Source organism: Apiospora kogelbergensis (assembly GCF_038363985.1).
Source record: "Apiospora kogelbergensis strain CBS 113332 chromosome Unknown utg000008l_segment0_segment0, whole genome shotgun sequence".
NCBI lineage: Eukaryota > Fungi > Ascomycota > Sordariomycetes > Amphisphaeriales > Apiosporaceae > Apiospora > Apiospora kogelbergensis.
The window spans coordinates 1413929-1430595 of NW_027117425.1; the positions used below are offsets into that span (position 1 = coordinate 1413929).

A 16667-nucleotide genomic window follows, 5' to 3' on the forward strand; every position below is an offset into this window, starting at 1 on the left:
GAAAAAAAATGCTATAGGGCTTGGCATCTTGTCTAGATGAGGCAAATGATCCTTACCCCGACCCAAGTTCGTCTGTATCCGCCATCTGCCATTTTAACGTGCTGCAGATGTCAGAACCCTTCGGTTCTTCTATGGTTTTCCTATTTCGGCCTTCTCGCGAGTCATATTCCCTGCCGGCCTCTGCCGCATCCCGTTACTCGGGAGATTGAAGGTCCCAGCCATGAGGTTCGTCTGGCAGCTGTCATCCATGGAAAGCGAAAAGAAGCCCTATAGGCGGAATCACAGCAGGGAGATTGGCCGGGTTTCAAAGGCATGCATTATGACTTATCATGTTACGTGCTGCCGCATGGCCAGACGAGGTGGATGATGCAACTGCCTTCTTGTCATCCCTTGTCATATCTGCATGCACACATACATACGTATACAATAATAAAGTACGCATGCAGGAAGGATCGTCTCGGCCCCGACACACGCCGGCAGGGGGGCTTAGCTAAGGTAGGCTGCGTGCTCCGGTGGTCATCGGCCTTGGAATCTTGGTACGCAGTCATCGTCGCCATGGGCATGACGAAAGCGGCATAAGATACGATACCTGGCTCCAGAGTGGATGCTGGTAACAAGTAAACCCAGTCCCCCCTCCTAGGAGATTGGGGGAGCACGGCAAGAGGGTGAGTGTGCGACTATTGTACGCCCTTGTATGTATATATGTATAAGAAGGATGCCGGCCGTTGCTTTCCATGCCTGCCCAACGATCTGCACTCGTAACTTCGGGACTCCCACCGCTGTCATTCTTTAAAACCGTCTACTCGGCTACCCCCTTGCCCTCCCGCTCACCTACTGTCGTTCCAATCTTAACCGTATCCTTTCGCTTTGGACATACGTAATAACCACTTACACGATGCGCTACTCCCTCATCACCGCCACCCTGGCGTCGTCGGGCGTCTTCGCCGCCCGGCCCTTCATCAACGAGCCCGACACGGGCATCGTGGAAGCCCTGGGCGCCAACTTCCCCGTCGGCTCCCTGCCGGACATCAAGAACATGGTCGCCCTGAACGACTTCGAGTGGGCCGCCCGCAACGGCCTGCCTATCAAGAACTACACCTACTACCGCAACGGCGCCGGCGGCGAGTGGTCCTACCGCAACAACCTCGAGGTGTACAACCGTTACCGCTTCAAGCCGCGGATGATGGTCGACATCACCAAGGTCCAGGACAGCTTGCCGTAAGTTGACTTACATCCCTCCCTGTCTTGGAGCGCCATCCAATCTAACTCGAATCTTAGTACCTCGATTCTTGGCCACAACTTCTCGGCTCCTTTCTACATCAGCCCCTGCGCGAGGGCAGATTATGCTCACCCCAATGCTGAAGTAAACTTGGTCAAAGGAGCCGCCGCCGCCGGCATTCTGTATATCGTGAGTAACCGGATCTTTCCATGGTTATATGCGAGATGTGCATTGCTGACCATTGCTGTCTGCAGCCCTCCCTCTACTCGACACTGTCGATGGAGACTATTGCCAAAAATGCTGCTCCGGAACAGACCCTGTTCGCCCAGCTGTACATCCCTAACAACGATACCGAGACGCAGACCTTGTTCGACCGCGCCGAGAAGGCCGGCTACAAGGCCATCGTCTGGACCATCGACTCGCCGGGCGACGCCAGCCGGCAGCGCGCCGCCCGCTTCGACGTGGGCTCCTCGAACGTGGAGCTGACGCGCAACACGTGGGAGGACCTGGACAAGTTCCGCACCATGACGAAGCTGCCCATCATGCTCAAGGGCGTGCAGACGGCGGCGGTGGCCAAGGCGGCCATCGAGCACAAGGTGCCGGCCATCGTGCTGTCCAACCACGGCGGGCGCAACCTCGACGGCAGCCCCTCGGCCCTCGAGGTCGCCATCGAGATGTACCAGGAGGACCCCACCATGTTCCAGAAGATCGAGGTCTACGCCGACGGCGGCGTGCGCTACGGCACCGACGCCCTGCGCCTGCTGGCCCTGGGCGTGCGCGCCGTCGGCGTCGGCCGCCCCTTCATGTACGCCAACGCCTTCGGCCAGCCGGGCGTCGAAAAGGTCGCCCAGATCCTCAAGCACGAGCTCACGGGCGACTCGGCCAACCTCGGCGTGCCGGATCTGAAGAAGATCGACGCCGATGTGGTCAACTGGACCCAGAACGGCTGGTACTCCTAGACACACAGCAAAACACTGTTGTTTTTGCGTGTGTCTACCCGTGACCAACTATCCCCAAGAGCGTTGTGGTGCAGCCAGCGGTTGCCACGCCGCTGGGTTTCGCGGCTAAGCTCCCTGAAAAGGGGTGCGAACACAATGCAACACATGTTGCACCATGACCTCAATTCGAACTGTATATATTTGACATCTATGTAAAGGAGAGAATATAGGAAATAAGATACCCTCATCCCATTTATAACATACTATCGCTTGTACATGAGAGAGTTTGCCGTGTGCCATTGGTTATGAAAAATGATTGTTTAGAGATGCCCATTCCTATCTAATGCGTTAGTATCGTCTTTATTTAGTTCTCTGAGAATACAAATATCACCCCTTTTTGGGAAAAGATCCGTCTGGTATACGATCTATACGTATTTGAGTCTGTCTCTTTGTGAATTATCTCCTCCTCTATGCGTCAAGCTTGAGCTTGTCTAACATGCCATCGATCTTTTGTAATAAAAGCTGGTAGTTGACCGCGTCTGACGCGAATTCGTCATCGACCAATTCTCCATCTAATGTGCGCACAACACCATTGACGCCAGCTTCTCCCACCGCCTGCTCATCGTCATTCTTCGTGGCGGCCGGCAGTGGTGGGGGTGCATCTCCGTTCTGCTGCTGCTGCTGAGTCTGGGGTTCATCCTGCGACGCAGCAGCAGCATCCGCCAGCGACTCGGCCCGTGCCGCGTCGATCTCGCCCTCGTCATCAAGCATCTCGTCGAGCCCGGCGTCCTCGAAGCGCAGCCGGAAGCGCTCGGACAGGTAGTACCGGATGTCGTCGAGCAGCTCGATGGTGTCAGTCTCCTCGCGGCGCGCGAGACGCGCGGCTGACTCCTGGATCAGCTCGGCGAACTCGTCCTCGTCGATGTAGTCCTCGAGGCGGTACGCGATGTAGCGTGCCGCGAACTCCTCGAGCCGCTGCACCTTCAGGTCCCACGCGGCGTGAATGACGTCGTAGACGTTGATGGGCTCCATCTCGGGCTCCCCTGCGTCCAGGGCTCCGTCCTCGTCGCGGGTCCGGTCTACCCAGGCGTTGTTGTTGCCGCTGCCCAGGGCGCTGATGGCGACGGCGGCCTTGGTCTTGAGTTTGTCGAGGAACAGCATGTCCGCGGCATACAACAGGTCCAGACCGAGGTCGAGCGGGCACTCGGCCTTTTCGGTGTAGAGGAAGGCGAGGATGAGCTCGAGGACCTCAGGCGAACAATCGACCTTGACGACGAGCAGATTCTCCGACTTTTGCGCTTCCATGAACTGCGACGAGAACATGGTTTCGAAATAGGGGGACCGGATGAGCATGGCTTTGTGTACGGGGTATAGCGTGGCCTTCCTCTTCGTTTTCTCATTCTCGCCGTTTTGCTGAGGCTGAGCCGCCATTGCCCCCCGGGAGCCCAATAGGCAGGCCGTCTGGGATGATGGCCTCTTCCTCCGGTTTACCATCCTCCGCGTCTTCCTCCGTGCCAGAGCCCCCTCGTCGGCTCGAAGGAGGCAGTCGGCGAAAATCGAGTTATCGTGCCGCCACTTGACATCCTTCACTTTGGAGACATCGACGACCATCTTGTGCTTGATGATTTTGTCGTAAAAGAAACCCTCGACCTGGCTCGCGGCCCGTGCCACCTCGTCCTGGTGCCGCTGGCGCGCGAGCCGTCGATCGCTTGCCCCAAGAATGGCCTCCCATAACTTGGTCACCTCGAGTTGCTTGCTGATCTTGTCGATGCCCGTTAGAATCTCCTCCTCGCTATGCGAGCTCCAGGGCCGGGCAAGATCACGCGGGACATCGCCGAGATACACATAGCGCATGACGACATTGAAGGACTCCACGGGGATGGTCTGCGGCAGTTTCCATGTGGTCGTCTCCGGGCGCATCGGCCAGTTTCCGCTGAAAATAGGGGGGACCGGGCCGAGAGGATGAACTTGTGCAGCTGAATCGCCTCATCAGTGGTAGATGTCACCTCGATATCCGAAGTCTTGGGAGATCCCTTGGTTAAGAGAGAGGTAAGATGGGCGGCCCACGGCTGCAAGGGATCCGTGGATTTGGAATAGTCATATTGCAGCAGCAAGTTCCGTATCTTATCATTGAGTGCATTATATATGCAGCGCTCCCCTTGGAAAGTATCTCGCTCAGCCAGAGCGCCCGACTCCAAGAGCAGCCGTACAAGTTCAAAATGGCCGCAAAGACTGGCCTGTTGGTGGTGATGATGACGAACGAGTCAGCGACTTTTTCATTATCCCCCTTATCTCCGATCAATGGCAAATGGGCAAATACACAGTATTCTGTATGTGACATACTATGATGAGCGGGGTGTAATCAAATTTATCCTTGCCGTTGATATTAACGCCGGCGGAGATGAGCTCCTGGGTTCGCTTGAGGTCGCCTCTCCGGCAGGCCAAGAGAAGGTCTTTGAACTCATCGCTGTCGTCGAGCGGATTGTCATCGCGGAGGACACCGCTTTTCACCAGCTGCATGTCATCTTTGAGCTTGGCCTCTAGCTCGTGCTTGCGAAGGACCATGGTTGCGAACAAATGGTGGTACACGACAGGGCAGCTGGGAAGAAAGAAGATTGGGGCTGAAACGGCCGTGGTAATATTCCATCTGGAGAAATAAGAGGAGACGTTTTGACGGCTTGTCAAGTGAAGACTGGCTCTCTTCGGGGATAACTTCCTAACCTTGCTAACCTACTACTGCCCACTGCCAGCTGCTGTGTGTGGCGATCTCACGGTGGGGTCGCTGGTTGAACTGAATGAATCAATTGGAGTCACTCACTCATTCCAGCTGCCAGCCCCAACGCCAACAGTCAGTCAGGTCAAGCTTCCCTTTACCAGCCAGCAAACACCAGAACAAACAATCCATCAACAGTGAATGCTCTACCTTGGATGCTTGGGACGGCCGTGTTGCGATCGGGTGCCGATGGAGCAGGATCCGCTTTGCGCCATGGACGATCATGATACAGTCTTGATACGTGCGACGGGTTTTCTAGCTTGCTCAAGCTGGAAGAAGGGCAAGAAGGGGTCTTATTTACGTCAGGCTGCGTTGCAATGCTTGGATGTGGTGATGCAGGTAAGCTGGCCCGAGTGTCCAGCTGTTACGGGGCTCTTTACTGGGCTCTTTACTGCACTTTACTGGCCTTTAAGGTTAGTGGCAGTTGGTTGGCCGGAGGTTCGGGACCAGAAAATCAATTGATAGGGCGGTTCTGGGCGGTCGCCCAATTGGACCCGCCAAAACATGGGCAGAAAACGGGCAGAGCTCCCTAGCTCCTGGCCTAATGAGGGAAAACCGGCTTGTTGCCGTGTCGACCAGCAGCCCCGAGTCAACATGGGGCGGCTCGTGAATGATGCAGCCCAACTCTGGCCCTGACTTTCACGCTGCGCCAGAAACAGCAGCAGAGACATACATTTTCTTGTCTTGTGTACATGGTACTTTCTTTAACTTGCCGGCAGCAACCTCCGTCTTCTTTTCTCGTTGCACATCCCTATTCAACCATCCAACCGTCCAAGCAGAAAATTCTCTTGCTATTCGCAAACCCCCTTCCAACGTCGATTCGACGACGCCTTTACTAACCCGATTGCCCTGGCTTGTATCCTTAGGGTAGCTTATGGCCCAGCAATCACAGCAGCTGCATCCCCCGTCCCGTTTGTTGTGAAGTTGCCGGTTCATCATGACTGAATCAGACAAGTATGAGTGCCTGGAGAAGATAGGTAAGAAAACACCCTCACCGCCGCCGCCCGTCATAACCTCTACTGACCGTTGCTGCTCACCACATCACAGGCCATGGCTCCTTTGGTGTCATCCGCAAAGTCAGGAGGAAGACCGACGGCATGGTCCTCTGCCGGAAAGAGATCAGTTACCTCAAGATGTCCCAGAAGGAGAGGGAACAGCTCCACGCCGAATTTCAAATCCTGTCGTCCCTGCGACACCCCAACATCGTCGGATACTACCACCGAGAACATTTGAAGATATCCCAAGACCTTCACCTTTACATGGAATACTGCGGCAATGGCGACCTCGGTCGCGTGATCCGGGAACTCACTCAACAAAACAAATACGCCGAGGAGGCCTTCGTCTGGAGCATCTTCTCCCAACTCGTCACCGCCCTTTACAGGTGTCATTACGGCATCGACCCCCGGATGTTGGCAAGCATGTTCTGGGACTTGGCGCGACTGCGAAGCCCAAGCTACCACCAGGAGGAATGACCATCCTCCATCGTGATTTGAAGCCTGAAAATGGTAAGAAGACAATTACCCATTATTTGCTGCCGTGGCCAACGGACCTTATGCTGATATACCTACAGTCTTCCTGGGAGAGGATAACTCAGTCAAGCTGGGCGATTTCGGCCTGTCCAAAGTGATGCAATCACACGACTTTGCCTCGACATACGTCGGCACCCCGTTCTACATGTCCCCCGAGATCTGCGCCGCCGAGCGGTACACCCTCAAGTCGGATATCTGGTCGCTGGGCTGCATTATGTACGAGCTGTGCACGAAGGAGCCCCCTTTCAATGCCAAATCCCACTTCCAGTTGGTCCAGAAAATCAAGGAGGGAAAGATAGCGCCTCTGCCTTCCATCTACTCGGCTGAACTGATGGGAGTGATCCGTGATTGCCTGAAGACGAACCCCGACCGCCGGCCGGACACGGCCGCCTTGCTCAACATGCCAGTTGTGCGTTTGATGCGCAAGGAGCGTGAGATAGTAGAGATGGGCAAGTTGGTGAAGATCAAGGAGGATGTGCTGGAGAGGAAGCTCAAGGAGGCCGAGCGCAAGCTAGAGAATGAGAAGGCCTTCGCAAGACAGGAAATCGAAAACTCTCTACGGAGAGAGTGGGAGGTGAAAGCTCGTTTGGAGATCGACCGTCTGGTTAGTGAAGAGATGGAGCAGCTCCGACAAAGATTCGAGGCCGAGGTAGCCGCGCGTCCAGGAGGACCTGCAAAAGAAGGCCGTTAGCTTTGCCAACGTCCAGCAGTCCCAAGAATTCACCTCCTCGTCCAAATCCGATTACCCGCATTCGATTGGCGGAGCGAGCACAGATCTGGATGGCGAGTTCCCTTCGACAACCGATATCACCGAGCTCTCGATCGACTCCCCCGAGCCGGCGCCTCCCAAGAAGACCAACCGAACTCCCTTCGGCCGTGCCCAGACCATGTTTGCTGGCCCCCTCGGAACACCCATGGACATCGAAATGGCATCCCCATCGCCTATTCCTCTTGCCGCCTTGTCCCTATCGCCGCGCCGCAACGCCGCTACAAAGGTGCCCTCGTCAAACGTGCCGGCCATCTTTGCCGAAGCCGATAATGAAAAGTACCGAGATGTCGATCCGGTTCTCTCGGAGTCTGAAGATGACGACGAACCGTTGGCGCCATCGCCAACTCGCAACGTGCGATCCAACAAGAACCCCCTTTGGCCCCAAGCGGCCCATCCTCCCCGCCACTAAGACGGCCCCAATGGGCCGTCTAAGGACCCAGCCGGGTGGCTTCACCATCAACAAGCCCATTGCCGCCCTCGGGGGCACCTCGTCCATCCCCGAGCTGCAGCCCAAGCCCAGCAATGGCGCTCTGCGTGACCGCGTCAACTCCCCAACCGCCGTCTCAGCAAGATCCCCTCGGCCGCCAACCTGAGCTCGCTCAACAACGGGGAGAACGGCCTACTCCAGCGCAAGAACTCGCTGAAGGACCAGCAGCAGTCCGAGTCGGCCCTGAGCAAGGTGACGGCTAAGAACAACCTGAAGGGCCGCACCCTGGTGGAGCTGCAGCAGGCCCGCGCCGGCGGCCGCGGCCTCGAGAACGGCAACAACATGAACATGAACATCAGCCCCAAGCGTGCGTTTAAGGACCGCATCGGCAACCGCAGTCAAGATAGCGTGCTCGACCCCCCGGCCATCTGGGACCCGGAGCGCGACGACATGCCCAGCCCGTTCCTGGTTCGTAGGAAGAACATCGTGCGGGTCTAGGCGGCTCGACGCAGCAAGCTTCTTTCCCTTTAAACAACGTTCCTAGCTTGCTTCGAAAGCAGCAGCAACACCACAACAACGATAAAGTGATTTGCGTATGTGCAAAATCATTTTCACCACTCATTGCATCATCCTGGATTTTTCTTTTTCACTGTACAAAGGCAAATTCACATACAAGATACCACCGAAACAACACTTTTCGGCATAATACCTGCCCTAACTTGACGCATTATTTTTTCATTTGTACCACCGGTCTGGTTGCATGAAAAGACAGGAAAGGAGACGGACGTGTTTCTTTCTGGCTTGAAGGAAGGAGAGAGTTTTTCGAGCTCTTCGTTCATTGCGCATCATTCACACTGGAGAATGGAATAAGGAAGGGTTCTTGACTATAACGACGACATGTTTCTCAGGGAAAGGGGGTTTGTTCTACAAGGGGTAGTAGAACAAAAAGGCGTTTCATCTAATTTTGTTGGAATTTTGGGTCTCAGCTGGATAAAGTTGTTCCCTGTTGGTTTATTCTACTTGATTCACTTTCACTCTGCATTTTGCTTTGCGGTGCATTGTTCCATGAATTTCTGCTTGCAAACCCATGACAAGGAGCGTTTGGTCGGCGGCGGCGAGAGTAAGGGGGTTGCGTGGTCATGGTTGCTGACTATTGTTGGTTTGTGTAGTATAACAGCAGTATGGTGTATGGTGTGGTGGCAGGCACATTGGTTTCCAGACTTGATGATGCTGTCTTGTAGCTTTTTTGGTGTTTGCCGGAGTAGTACTTCAGGGGTCGTTTTCATTTGGTTTATCAAGTTTTTTTCTTCTCTCTTCAACATCCTCGTTTGGTAGAGTGAGCATTGAATCCGAAAACCCATATTTAATCTTTATGAATGGCACTGCAGTGATCAAGGGGTCGTAGTTCTCGGAAATCACTCTCCGAGTTGCACTCATCTAGCTTGACTTGGCCAACAAACATGTAAAGGGGTCAAACATTCAGGGTATTGTACTTTGGATCTGGTTTCATGCTGCTTGCTAGACAACTATATGATCTTAATTCTACAGTATTGGTAGTGCTCCCTAATGAAAGGGTATACCTACATGTATGCATGCGCCGACTTGCTAGACTACTGTTTAGATCGGATGTACCCTGCTACGGCCAAGAGCCTTGCATCATCCCAGAACTGACCGATAAGCTGTACGCCGCCGAAATCCACTGGATCATCCTCGCTCTTCGGCAGAGCCATGGGGATGCTGATGGCAGGGAGTCCCGCCAGACTGGCCGGCACCGTGAAGACGTCGTTCATGTACGAATCGAAGGGGGTCTGTTTCGCAATATCGCTCAGCTTGGGCGGCGTTGTGGGCGCCGTCGGGCAGAGCAAGAAGTCGATCTGGGAAGGGCCGAGCTTGGACTCGAGGGGTATCGATTCGTCCATGTCGCTGAGGTCGAACTGTTGTTGCTGATTACTACTGCCATCGCTTTTTTCGTGCTCGTTTTCAAGCAATGGGTTACTTAGTTTGAAAATGCGGTCGAAGTCGCGGCGCACGAGTCGGCGCACTCGTTGCGCCTGCTTGAAGTAGTTGTCGACGGCTTCGGAGCTGAGCGTGTAGGAGCCCAGGAGGATGCGCCGCTTCACCTCGGGGCCGAACCCTTCGCCTCGCGTCTTAGCGTATAGAATACCATCGAGGGAGTCACTGCTGACTTCCTCCACCTCCGCCGATGCCCGTCTTCCATAGCGGATGCCGTCATACTTGGACAGGTTCGAGGCCGCCTCGGCGGGTGCAATGACGTAGTATGCCGAGAGTGCACTCTTGGTGGAAGGAAGAGACACGGGGACGACGCGGCCTCCGTGCTCCTTGATCTGGTCGGCGACCCGCATCCAGCCCTTTTTCATGCGAGGACTAAGCTCCTCAATGTTATACTCGATGGGCAGGCCGAAGGTTAGGCCTCGCAAACCTTGCGACTGGAGATCTGGTGGCGTGCCTCGCGAAGTTGGGAAGCATTGGCGCTCCGAGACACACCTTTGCCGTACCGTGGCTGGGAGGGACGTCGGGTCCTTGGGGTCATAGTCCATGCAGACGGCCTGGATGATCTCCTGGATGGGCGCCACCTCCTTCGCAATGAGCCCGACGGTGTCGAGCGAGTTGGCGTAAGGAACCACCCCCAGCGAGAGAGCATGCCATACGACGGCTTGAAGCCCACCGTGCCCGTGTACGCGGCCGGCATGCGGACAGACCCGCCCGTGTCGGTGCCCAGCGCCACGGTCGCCTGGCCCAAGCTAACGGCCACGGCGCTGCCGCCCGAGCTACCGCCTGCCGACCGGCCCGACAGTGTGTTGGAGACGGCGCCGTACGGCGTGTTGGTCGAGTGCGTGCCCATGCCAAACTCATCCATGTTGGTCTTGCCCCATAGCTCGGCGCCGAGGCGCTGCTCGATCTGCTGCACAATCGTCGCGGTGAAGGGGACCTGGTGGCCCGTCAGGATGTGCGAGGCGCATGTCGTCGGCAGGCCCTGGGCTGCTATGTTGTCTTTCACGGCGAGTCTGATCCGGCCCGCATTTGCTGGTGGAGGAGGGCTCGAGTCGTCCACTATAACCTCATTGTTTAGTCGTGCGCCAAAAGGGGAGTTTGTTCTCAAAAATGGTAACGGCATTGTACCCACCTCCGGCGATGAAGGCATTTGTCTTGGACGGCGGCAGACTCGACGACGCCAAGCGTAGCGGAGGCGACCTTCTTAGCCTCAGGGAAGATAAGACCCCCGAGGGGATCTTGGAGCGGAGGTGCCTGACATGTGCAGACATGTAGCCCTCTCAGATGTGCCTGTTGCTCTTGAGTGTAAGAGCTTCGTGAAAACCGTCGCCGAATGGCGGGCATAGATTTAATTCGCAATTGAGCTTCCACTTCCACACTTCCACCCCAAAGGTGTCGCAGTGGTACGCTACCTGTAGTAGCCAATAGTGTGTAGCTGCTAGCCCCCCTGGCCCCCCCCAGCCCCTGCCAGCCTGCTGACCTAACAGGGCCCGGCCCACTAGACTTGTCGGGGATTTAGGCAGCGGATTGGGGGAAGCGGCAGCTTATCTCGCTGCAGGTGAATGACGCAGGAACCGTTGCCGGCTAACATGGAGGCAGCTGATCACGTCTCAAGGGTCCCTCCAGGTCATCCAGATCCCAAACACCCAGCTACATATCCCGTACACTGTGACACGCGGCTTGCCCCTTCTCTTTCTTGATCTGTTAAGTAGTCGTTGAAGCGTTCGTTGGTTATTAAAGTTCGATGGCTTAGACGTATTCCAACCCAGCCTTATCATCATCCATCATGTTCATCGACACCGTACTCGTAGCTGCGTCGCTGGCGACGGTAGCCAGAGCTGCCCAACCTGGAGCTCCTAAGCCTGTCGCCGCGCCCATGCGAGACCTGGAATGGGGTCAAATCAACTTCTTACACACCACAGATACACACGGCTGGCATGGCGGTCATCTACAAGAGTAAGACTGCCTCCCTATTGATGATGTCCTGGTTCTCCTTTGCTCCCTTGCCCACCATGTGACATGATGCTTACTATCCCATCGACAGGCCGCAGTATTCGGCCGACTGGGGCGACTACATCTCCTTCGCCGAGCACATGAAGAAGAAGGCCGATGAGCAAGGCGTCGATCTCCTCCTCATCGACACGGGCGACCGGATAGAGGGCAACGGCCTGTACGACGCCTCAGACCCCAAGGGCAAATATACCTCCGACGTCTTCCGCCAGCAGCCCCTCGACGTCATCTGCACCGGCAACCACGAGCTGTACCAAGCCTCGTCCGTCCAGCGCGAGCACGAGACCACAGTGCCCAACTACAGGGAGTCGTATCTTGCCTCCAACTTGGACTACATAGAGCCCGAGACCGGCAACCAGATCCCGCAGGCGCAGCGCTACCGCAAGTTCACCACCAAGAACCAGGGGCTCAACGTCGTGGCGTTCGGCTTCATCTTCGACTTCGACCGGGGTGCCAACAACAGTGTGGTGCAGCAGGTGGAGGAGACGGTCAAACAGGACTGGTTCTTGAAGGCGATTCGAGAGAAGCCCGACCTTTTCGTTGTCGCTGGACATGTGGGACTTCGCATGAAAGAGTTCGACTTGATCTACAAAGTCATCCGAGACCAGAACTGGTATACCCCTATCGCCTTCTTCGGCGGCCATGCTCATGTCAGAGATGCGCGAAAGCTAGATGATAAAGCGTATGCCATTGCTAGCGGTCGGTACATGGAGACGATTGGCTGGGTGTCGATGGATGGTATTAAGAAGAAGTCCTCAGCGCCCGCAGTGGCTTATGTGTCAACGACGGCAGCGTCCGTCTCCTGGAAGAGACGCTACATCGACAACAACCTCTACGGACTTCACTACCATACTGGCTTAAACGATACAACGTTTCCCACCGAGAATGGTCGTAATGTCACTAAACTGATTGCCGAGAGTCGAAAGTCGTTGAAGCTGGATAACGCTTACGGCTGTGCTCCGCAAGACTTGTGGATGAGCCGTGCCGAGTTCCCCAGCAATTCCAGCGTCTTCACCTGGCTTCAAGACCAGGTTATTCCTGACATGGTTAGCAATAAGGATAGGACAGGCGTTCCGAGGTTGGCTATTGCCAATACTGGAATGGTTCGCTTCGATATTTTCAAGGGCGCTTTCACGACCGACTCGACGTTTATCGTATCCCCGTTTCTGAGTCGGTGGAACTACATCCCCGATGTGCCTTATAATGTCGCCCAGAAGATCATTGACCTGCTTAACCGCGGCGGCCAAGTCGCTGCCTTGGAAGCAGACCCTGCCCTGGATACCAAGTACCTCATCAGCCCTGAACAGTGGTCTTTCCGGAATCGCCCGCAGTTTGAAACATCCACTGCTACTCCCGATGATGATGAAACAAGCATGCGCTTCGGGGAAGACGCGGGACAAAAGCCTCTGGCTAATGGCGACGATAAGCCCGACCTTATCGGCGGCTATACTACGCAAGATGACCTTGGAACCGATGGCGACGATACAGAGCACTCGCCGATCAAGTTCTATGCGGTGCCCAACTGCATCCAGTCCTCCATCGGCTTCCCCACTGATGGCAGTGCACCCGCAACAGTCGACCTCGTATTCGTCGACTACACCCAGCCCTACGTCTTGCAGGCGCTGCGCTACAGTGGTGGCGATTATTCGACGGACGATGTCAAGCCATACTCGGACCTCAGCATGACAGACATGATGGTCAAGTGGATTAGCGAGAACTGGAAAGGTAAATGTTAGATTAAGAGAAGAATGTGAGTGGTTCGAATATTCTACCGAAACCGGTAGAATACTATTGTGTGCCCAACAACGAAGTAGACAGAGCGCGTCCTCCGAATTTGATATATTTTGAGCCCTTTGAGGCGCGAATTGGATGTTTATTAGGGGCGGCTTCAATGCCTAGGCTATAGACCACGGTTGGGTATTGACGGAATTGAATATCAATTATAATCGTAAAAAGCACTAAAAACTTTCTGGGCAATCTCTGACTTGATCATTTACACAATATTGGTTGGTTTATAGGGGTATCATATTGCCCCCTGAATGGGGCTTGGAGTGTACAGGAGAACTTGAGAATTGCATTCCTCCCAAGGCTTTTTATGAATCTTGGTCTCGACTCCTCGATCTCCGAGGACTTCGTGAATCTGACCTCTCCCGATCTTCGCCCCTCCGGCGGTCCTCACTGCTGCCCCTTCTGTCCCTCCTGTCACTATCATCCTCCCTGACCTCTCCTTCATCATCGTCACTATTCCTCGTGCCATCACTGTTACCGCCATTATTCAGCATCTCGACATCATCCTCTTCCTCGTCATTGTCCTTATTCTCGTTATCTTCATCATCCTCGTCCAGCAGGTCCTCAATGTCGCCCAAGGGGCTGACCCTAGGCTCCAGCTGGTCCAGGTCCTCGTACATTTCGCGCTTGCCCATCTGCCAGAGGCTCGTGGCGCACACACGGTCCTTGGTGAGCAGGTCGTCGACGAACTGGTCCACGAAGGTCAAGCTGGTGCCGGCGCGGGCCTTGCGGCGAAGCTTGCGGCGGTCCTCGAGGTACGGCTCGAGCGTCTTGTAGACGTCGGGCCCCGTGCGCGTCAGGCGCACGTAGAACAGGGCCAGGGCGCGGAGGTACTTGAACTTGTCGCCGCCGAAGCCCAGGTACTCGCGCAGGACGGCGTCCGACGGCGCCAGCTGCAGCAGCTTGAAGGCCAGGCACAGGAAGGGCGTCGGCTTCTGTGACGAGCCGTAGGTGCCGCCCACGAAGCGCACGTGGCGCACCACCCGGTCCACGATGTCGGCCTCGTTGACGCCGAAGCACTGGTCTTTGAAGAAGAAGGACTCGATGATCCGCTCGCGCACCGCTTTCTCGAGGATCGTCGACGGGTTCAGGCCGTTGGGCGTCAGGGCGATGTTGGCCGAGCCGCGCTCGTCGAGGAACTGGCGCGCGTCGGCGCGGTGGGTGGCCATTGTGTTTTTATGTTTCTTTTGGGGGAAGGGGGAGGGGGCAGCGTTCTTCTTTCGTCCCGGAGGTGCAACAGATTGAGGTCTAGCGTATTAGTACCCAATCAATGCGGCGTGGGGGTTTTCGGTGTGTAGAGGTCTTGAAGGCGGCAGACTGGCTGGCAATGCAACGGTTGCGATGGTTGCTTCGAAAGCTACAGGAGCTCTCTAATCGATAGGGACTTTATGGTGGGGCAGCAGCTGAGAGCTCAGGCCTGAAGCAAAGCCAATTCAAGCCCATCAGCCCTACAGCTACAGCTACCTGGCCACGGCTACAGCTACAGCTACAGTTACCGCTACCGCCCCGCCCCCTGATTTCCGGGAGTTCAAGTCATTGGATGCTACACATAAGTACATTTACAAGCCATAGGCAGAACACTATGCAGAATATGTTGCGGATATGGCAGCATTTCGCCAGCACTAGAAGGCATGCGCTGCAAAGTCAGAGGTTCCATTAAGCCATGTCTCCTTTTCCTCTGGGTTTCCAAGGTTTCCAGAATATCACTATACACAGACAAGGAATGCACCATAATGCGTACCAGAACCAGTTGTAATCACCCCAAAACGCCACCCAACTCCAGAGACCTTGCCCCAAAACGAGCTGTCAAGTACAGGAAGTGCCACCCAACCGAAAGTGATGACCCTTGAATTTAGTCCGCTGTGTGAAATCTCATACGAAAGCCTCGCGGTACCGCCGCCGCCGCCCAGATATGCTCTTTCCCTGACACTAGTCGAGCTGATCCAGAAGTCTCTTCCGCCTCCTATCCATCAGCTCCTCCTGGACTTCTTGTAGGGTGGGCAGTTCCCAGCCCTTCCCATCGCCGCTATCGCCGGGTAGGGGCTCCCACCCTTTGGGGACTTCCCCTTCCCGCCGCCCTGGTTGAATAATGCGTCGAAGGCCTCCTTCTCTTTCTCGGCTTCGTACTGCAGAAGGGCTTCGTCCTCCTCATCAGGGGCGTATCCGTAGTATTTGGCATCAACCGCCTTCCGCAGGTCGTCGCGGGTCTCGAGGGGCTTCTCATCCCGTTGGTTCTTCTGCGTCGCAGCCTCGAAGAGCTCCTTGACGCCCGGAAGCTCCTTGGCGCGCCCAAAGTACCTATACCCTTTCCCGCCGCCCGGTATCTCCCGCCCGGTTTCATCGTAGACTTTCCCTCCCCCCGCGCATGTAGTTAGGGCCGCCCAGGTTCCGGATCTGCACCTCCCACATGTGCTTCTCGCGCATCAGCTTGTTGATCTCGTCGTTGACGTCGCGAATCTGGTAGTCGCTCAGCGCCGGGTCCTGGATCTTGGACACCTTGCGCGAGATCTCCTTGAGGGTCTGCCCTCGCCATTTCTCGCACGACGGGATCGAGTCCACCTCGGTAATGACCTTGGGTCGCCGCGTGCGGCCTGCGTCGATGATGCCGAGGTCTGCCGCTTGCGCTTCGCGGAAGCGAAACAGCATCGACTGGGCCTTCTCACTGTTTCGCGCCTAGGAGGGGGTTAGGTTAGATTGGGGGAACGGGACACCAATTTCTGGTCGAGGGCGGTAGGGTTGCGTACCATGTTGCCGGATTAGGAGAGGCTTTGGCCTCAAAGTAATCGCAAAACAGAAATGAGAAGGCGGGAGTGTTTGGCCGGGCTGTTCGTGCTCGGAAGTGTTGACTGGTACCTTGAAGCTTCTGGTTTCGAGATGGGAAAAGTCCCGGCTCAGCCTCGTCAATTGCTCAACTTAAAGGTGGGGCCAAGGGCGGAAGGTGGCTTGGGGCGCCAGAGCCTAAGGGGGATTTGGGGAACGCGCTTACTGCCCCTGCCAAATGAACGCGCTCGACCACCACCACCACAACCACAACCACAACCACAGCATTGTTCCCTCCTAACTTCCAGTCTCCCATACCCGTTTGAGAGATTGGTGATCGATACATACATGATGCTGCCATCTACTTCTCCGAACTGGAAAGACTCATTGCTCCAAAAGACTCCGAAGAGCTGACCTGTTCACAAACGGATTGTCATAATA

General features: G+C 55.7%; 7 protein-coding genes across 7 annotated transcripts; 3 read left to right on the forward strand and 4 right to left on the reverse strand.

Annotated features, from left to right (window-relative positions):
• Positions 1 to 895: 895 nt before the first annotated feature.
• PG998_012430 (uncharacterized protein) lies at positions 896 to 2178 on the forward strand (the record flags this gene model as incomplete). The annotated part of the gene is made up of 3 exons (XM_066879246.1): positions 896 to 1218; positions 1279 to 1408; positions 1474 to 2178. 3 exons carry the CDS (start codon positions 896 to 898, stop codon positions 2176 to 2178), a joined length of 1158 nt encoding a protein of 385 aa, XP_066725630.1.
• Positions 2179 to 2625: 447 nt separating this feature from the next.
• PG998_012431 (BTB/POZ domain-containing protein 3) lies at positions 2626 to 4722 on the reverse strand (the record flags this gene model as incomplete). The annotated part of the gene is given in 3 exon segments (XM_066879247.1): positions 2626 to 4090; positions 4108 to 4394; positions 4501 to 4722. The coding sequence occupies 3 exon segments, from the start codon at positions 4720 to 4722 to the stop codon at positions 2626 to 2628; spliced, it is 1974 nt and encodes a 657-aa protein (XP_066725631.1).
• Positions 4723 to 5867: 1145 nt separating this feature from the next.
• PG998_012432 (uncharacterized protein) lies at positions 5868 to 8153 on the forward strand (the record flags this gene model as incomplete). Its single annotated transcript, XM_066879248.1, has 7 exons — positions 5868 to 5907; positions 5978 to 6270; positions 6312 to 6435; positions 6501 to 7108; positions 7170 to 7580; positions 7669 to 7770; positions 7800 to 8153. The coding sequence occupies 7 exons, from the start codon at positions 5868 to 5870 to the stop codon at positions 8151 to 8153; spliced, it is 1932 nt and encodes a 643-aa protein (XP_066725632.1).
• Positions 8154 to 9265: 1112 nt separating this feature from the next.
• PG998_012433 (Glutamyl-tRNA(Gln) amidotransferase subunit A) lies at positions 9266 to 10939 on the reverse strand (the record flags this gene model as incomplete). Its single annotated transcript, XM_066879249.1, has 3 exons — positions 9266 to 10252; positions 10342 to 10727; positions 10801 to 10939. The coding sequence occupies 3 exons, from the start codon at positions 10937 to 10939 to the stop codon at positions 9266 to 9268; spliced, it is 1512 nt and encodes a 503-aa protein (XP_066725633.1).
• Positions 10940 to 11454: 515 nt separating this feature from the next.
• On the forward strand, positions 11455 to 13414 carry PG998_012434 (uncharacterized protein; the record flags this gene model as incomplete). The annotated part of the gene is made up of 2 exons (XM_066879250.1): positions 11455 to 11624; positions 11713 to 13414. The coding sequence occupies 2 exons, from the start codon at positions 11455 to 11457 to the stop codon at positions 13412 to 13414; spliced, it is 1872 nt and encodes a 623-aa protein (XP_066725634.1).
• A 357-nt stretch (positions 13415 to 13771) lies between these two features.
• Positions 13772 to 14635, reverse strand: PG998_012435 (PRP38 family-domain-containing protein; the record flags this gene model as incomplete). Its single annotated transcript, XM_066879251.1, has 1 exon — positions 13772 to 14635. The coding sequence occupies one exon, from the start codon at positions 14633 to 14635 to the stop codon at positions 13772 to 13774; it is 864 nt and encodes a 287-aa protein (XP_066725635.1).
• Positions 14636 to 15436: 801 nt separating this feature from the next.
• On the reverse strand, positions 15437 to 16213 carry PG998_012436 (uncharacterized protein; the record flags this gene model as incomplete). Its single annotated transcript, XM_066879252.1, has 3 exons — positions 15437 to 15790; positions 15867 to 16139; positions 16211 to 16213. 3 exons carry the CDS (start codon positions 16211 to 16213, stop codon positions 15437 to 15439), a joined length of 630 nt encoding a protein of 209 aa, XP_066725636.1.
• Between the last annotated feature and the right edge of the window lie 454 nt (positions 16214 to 16667).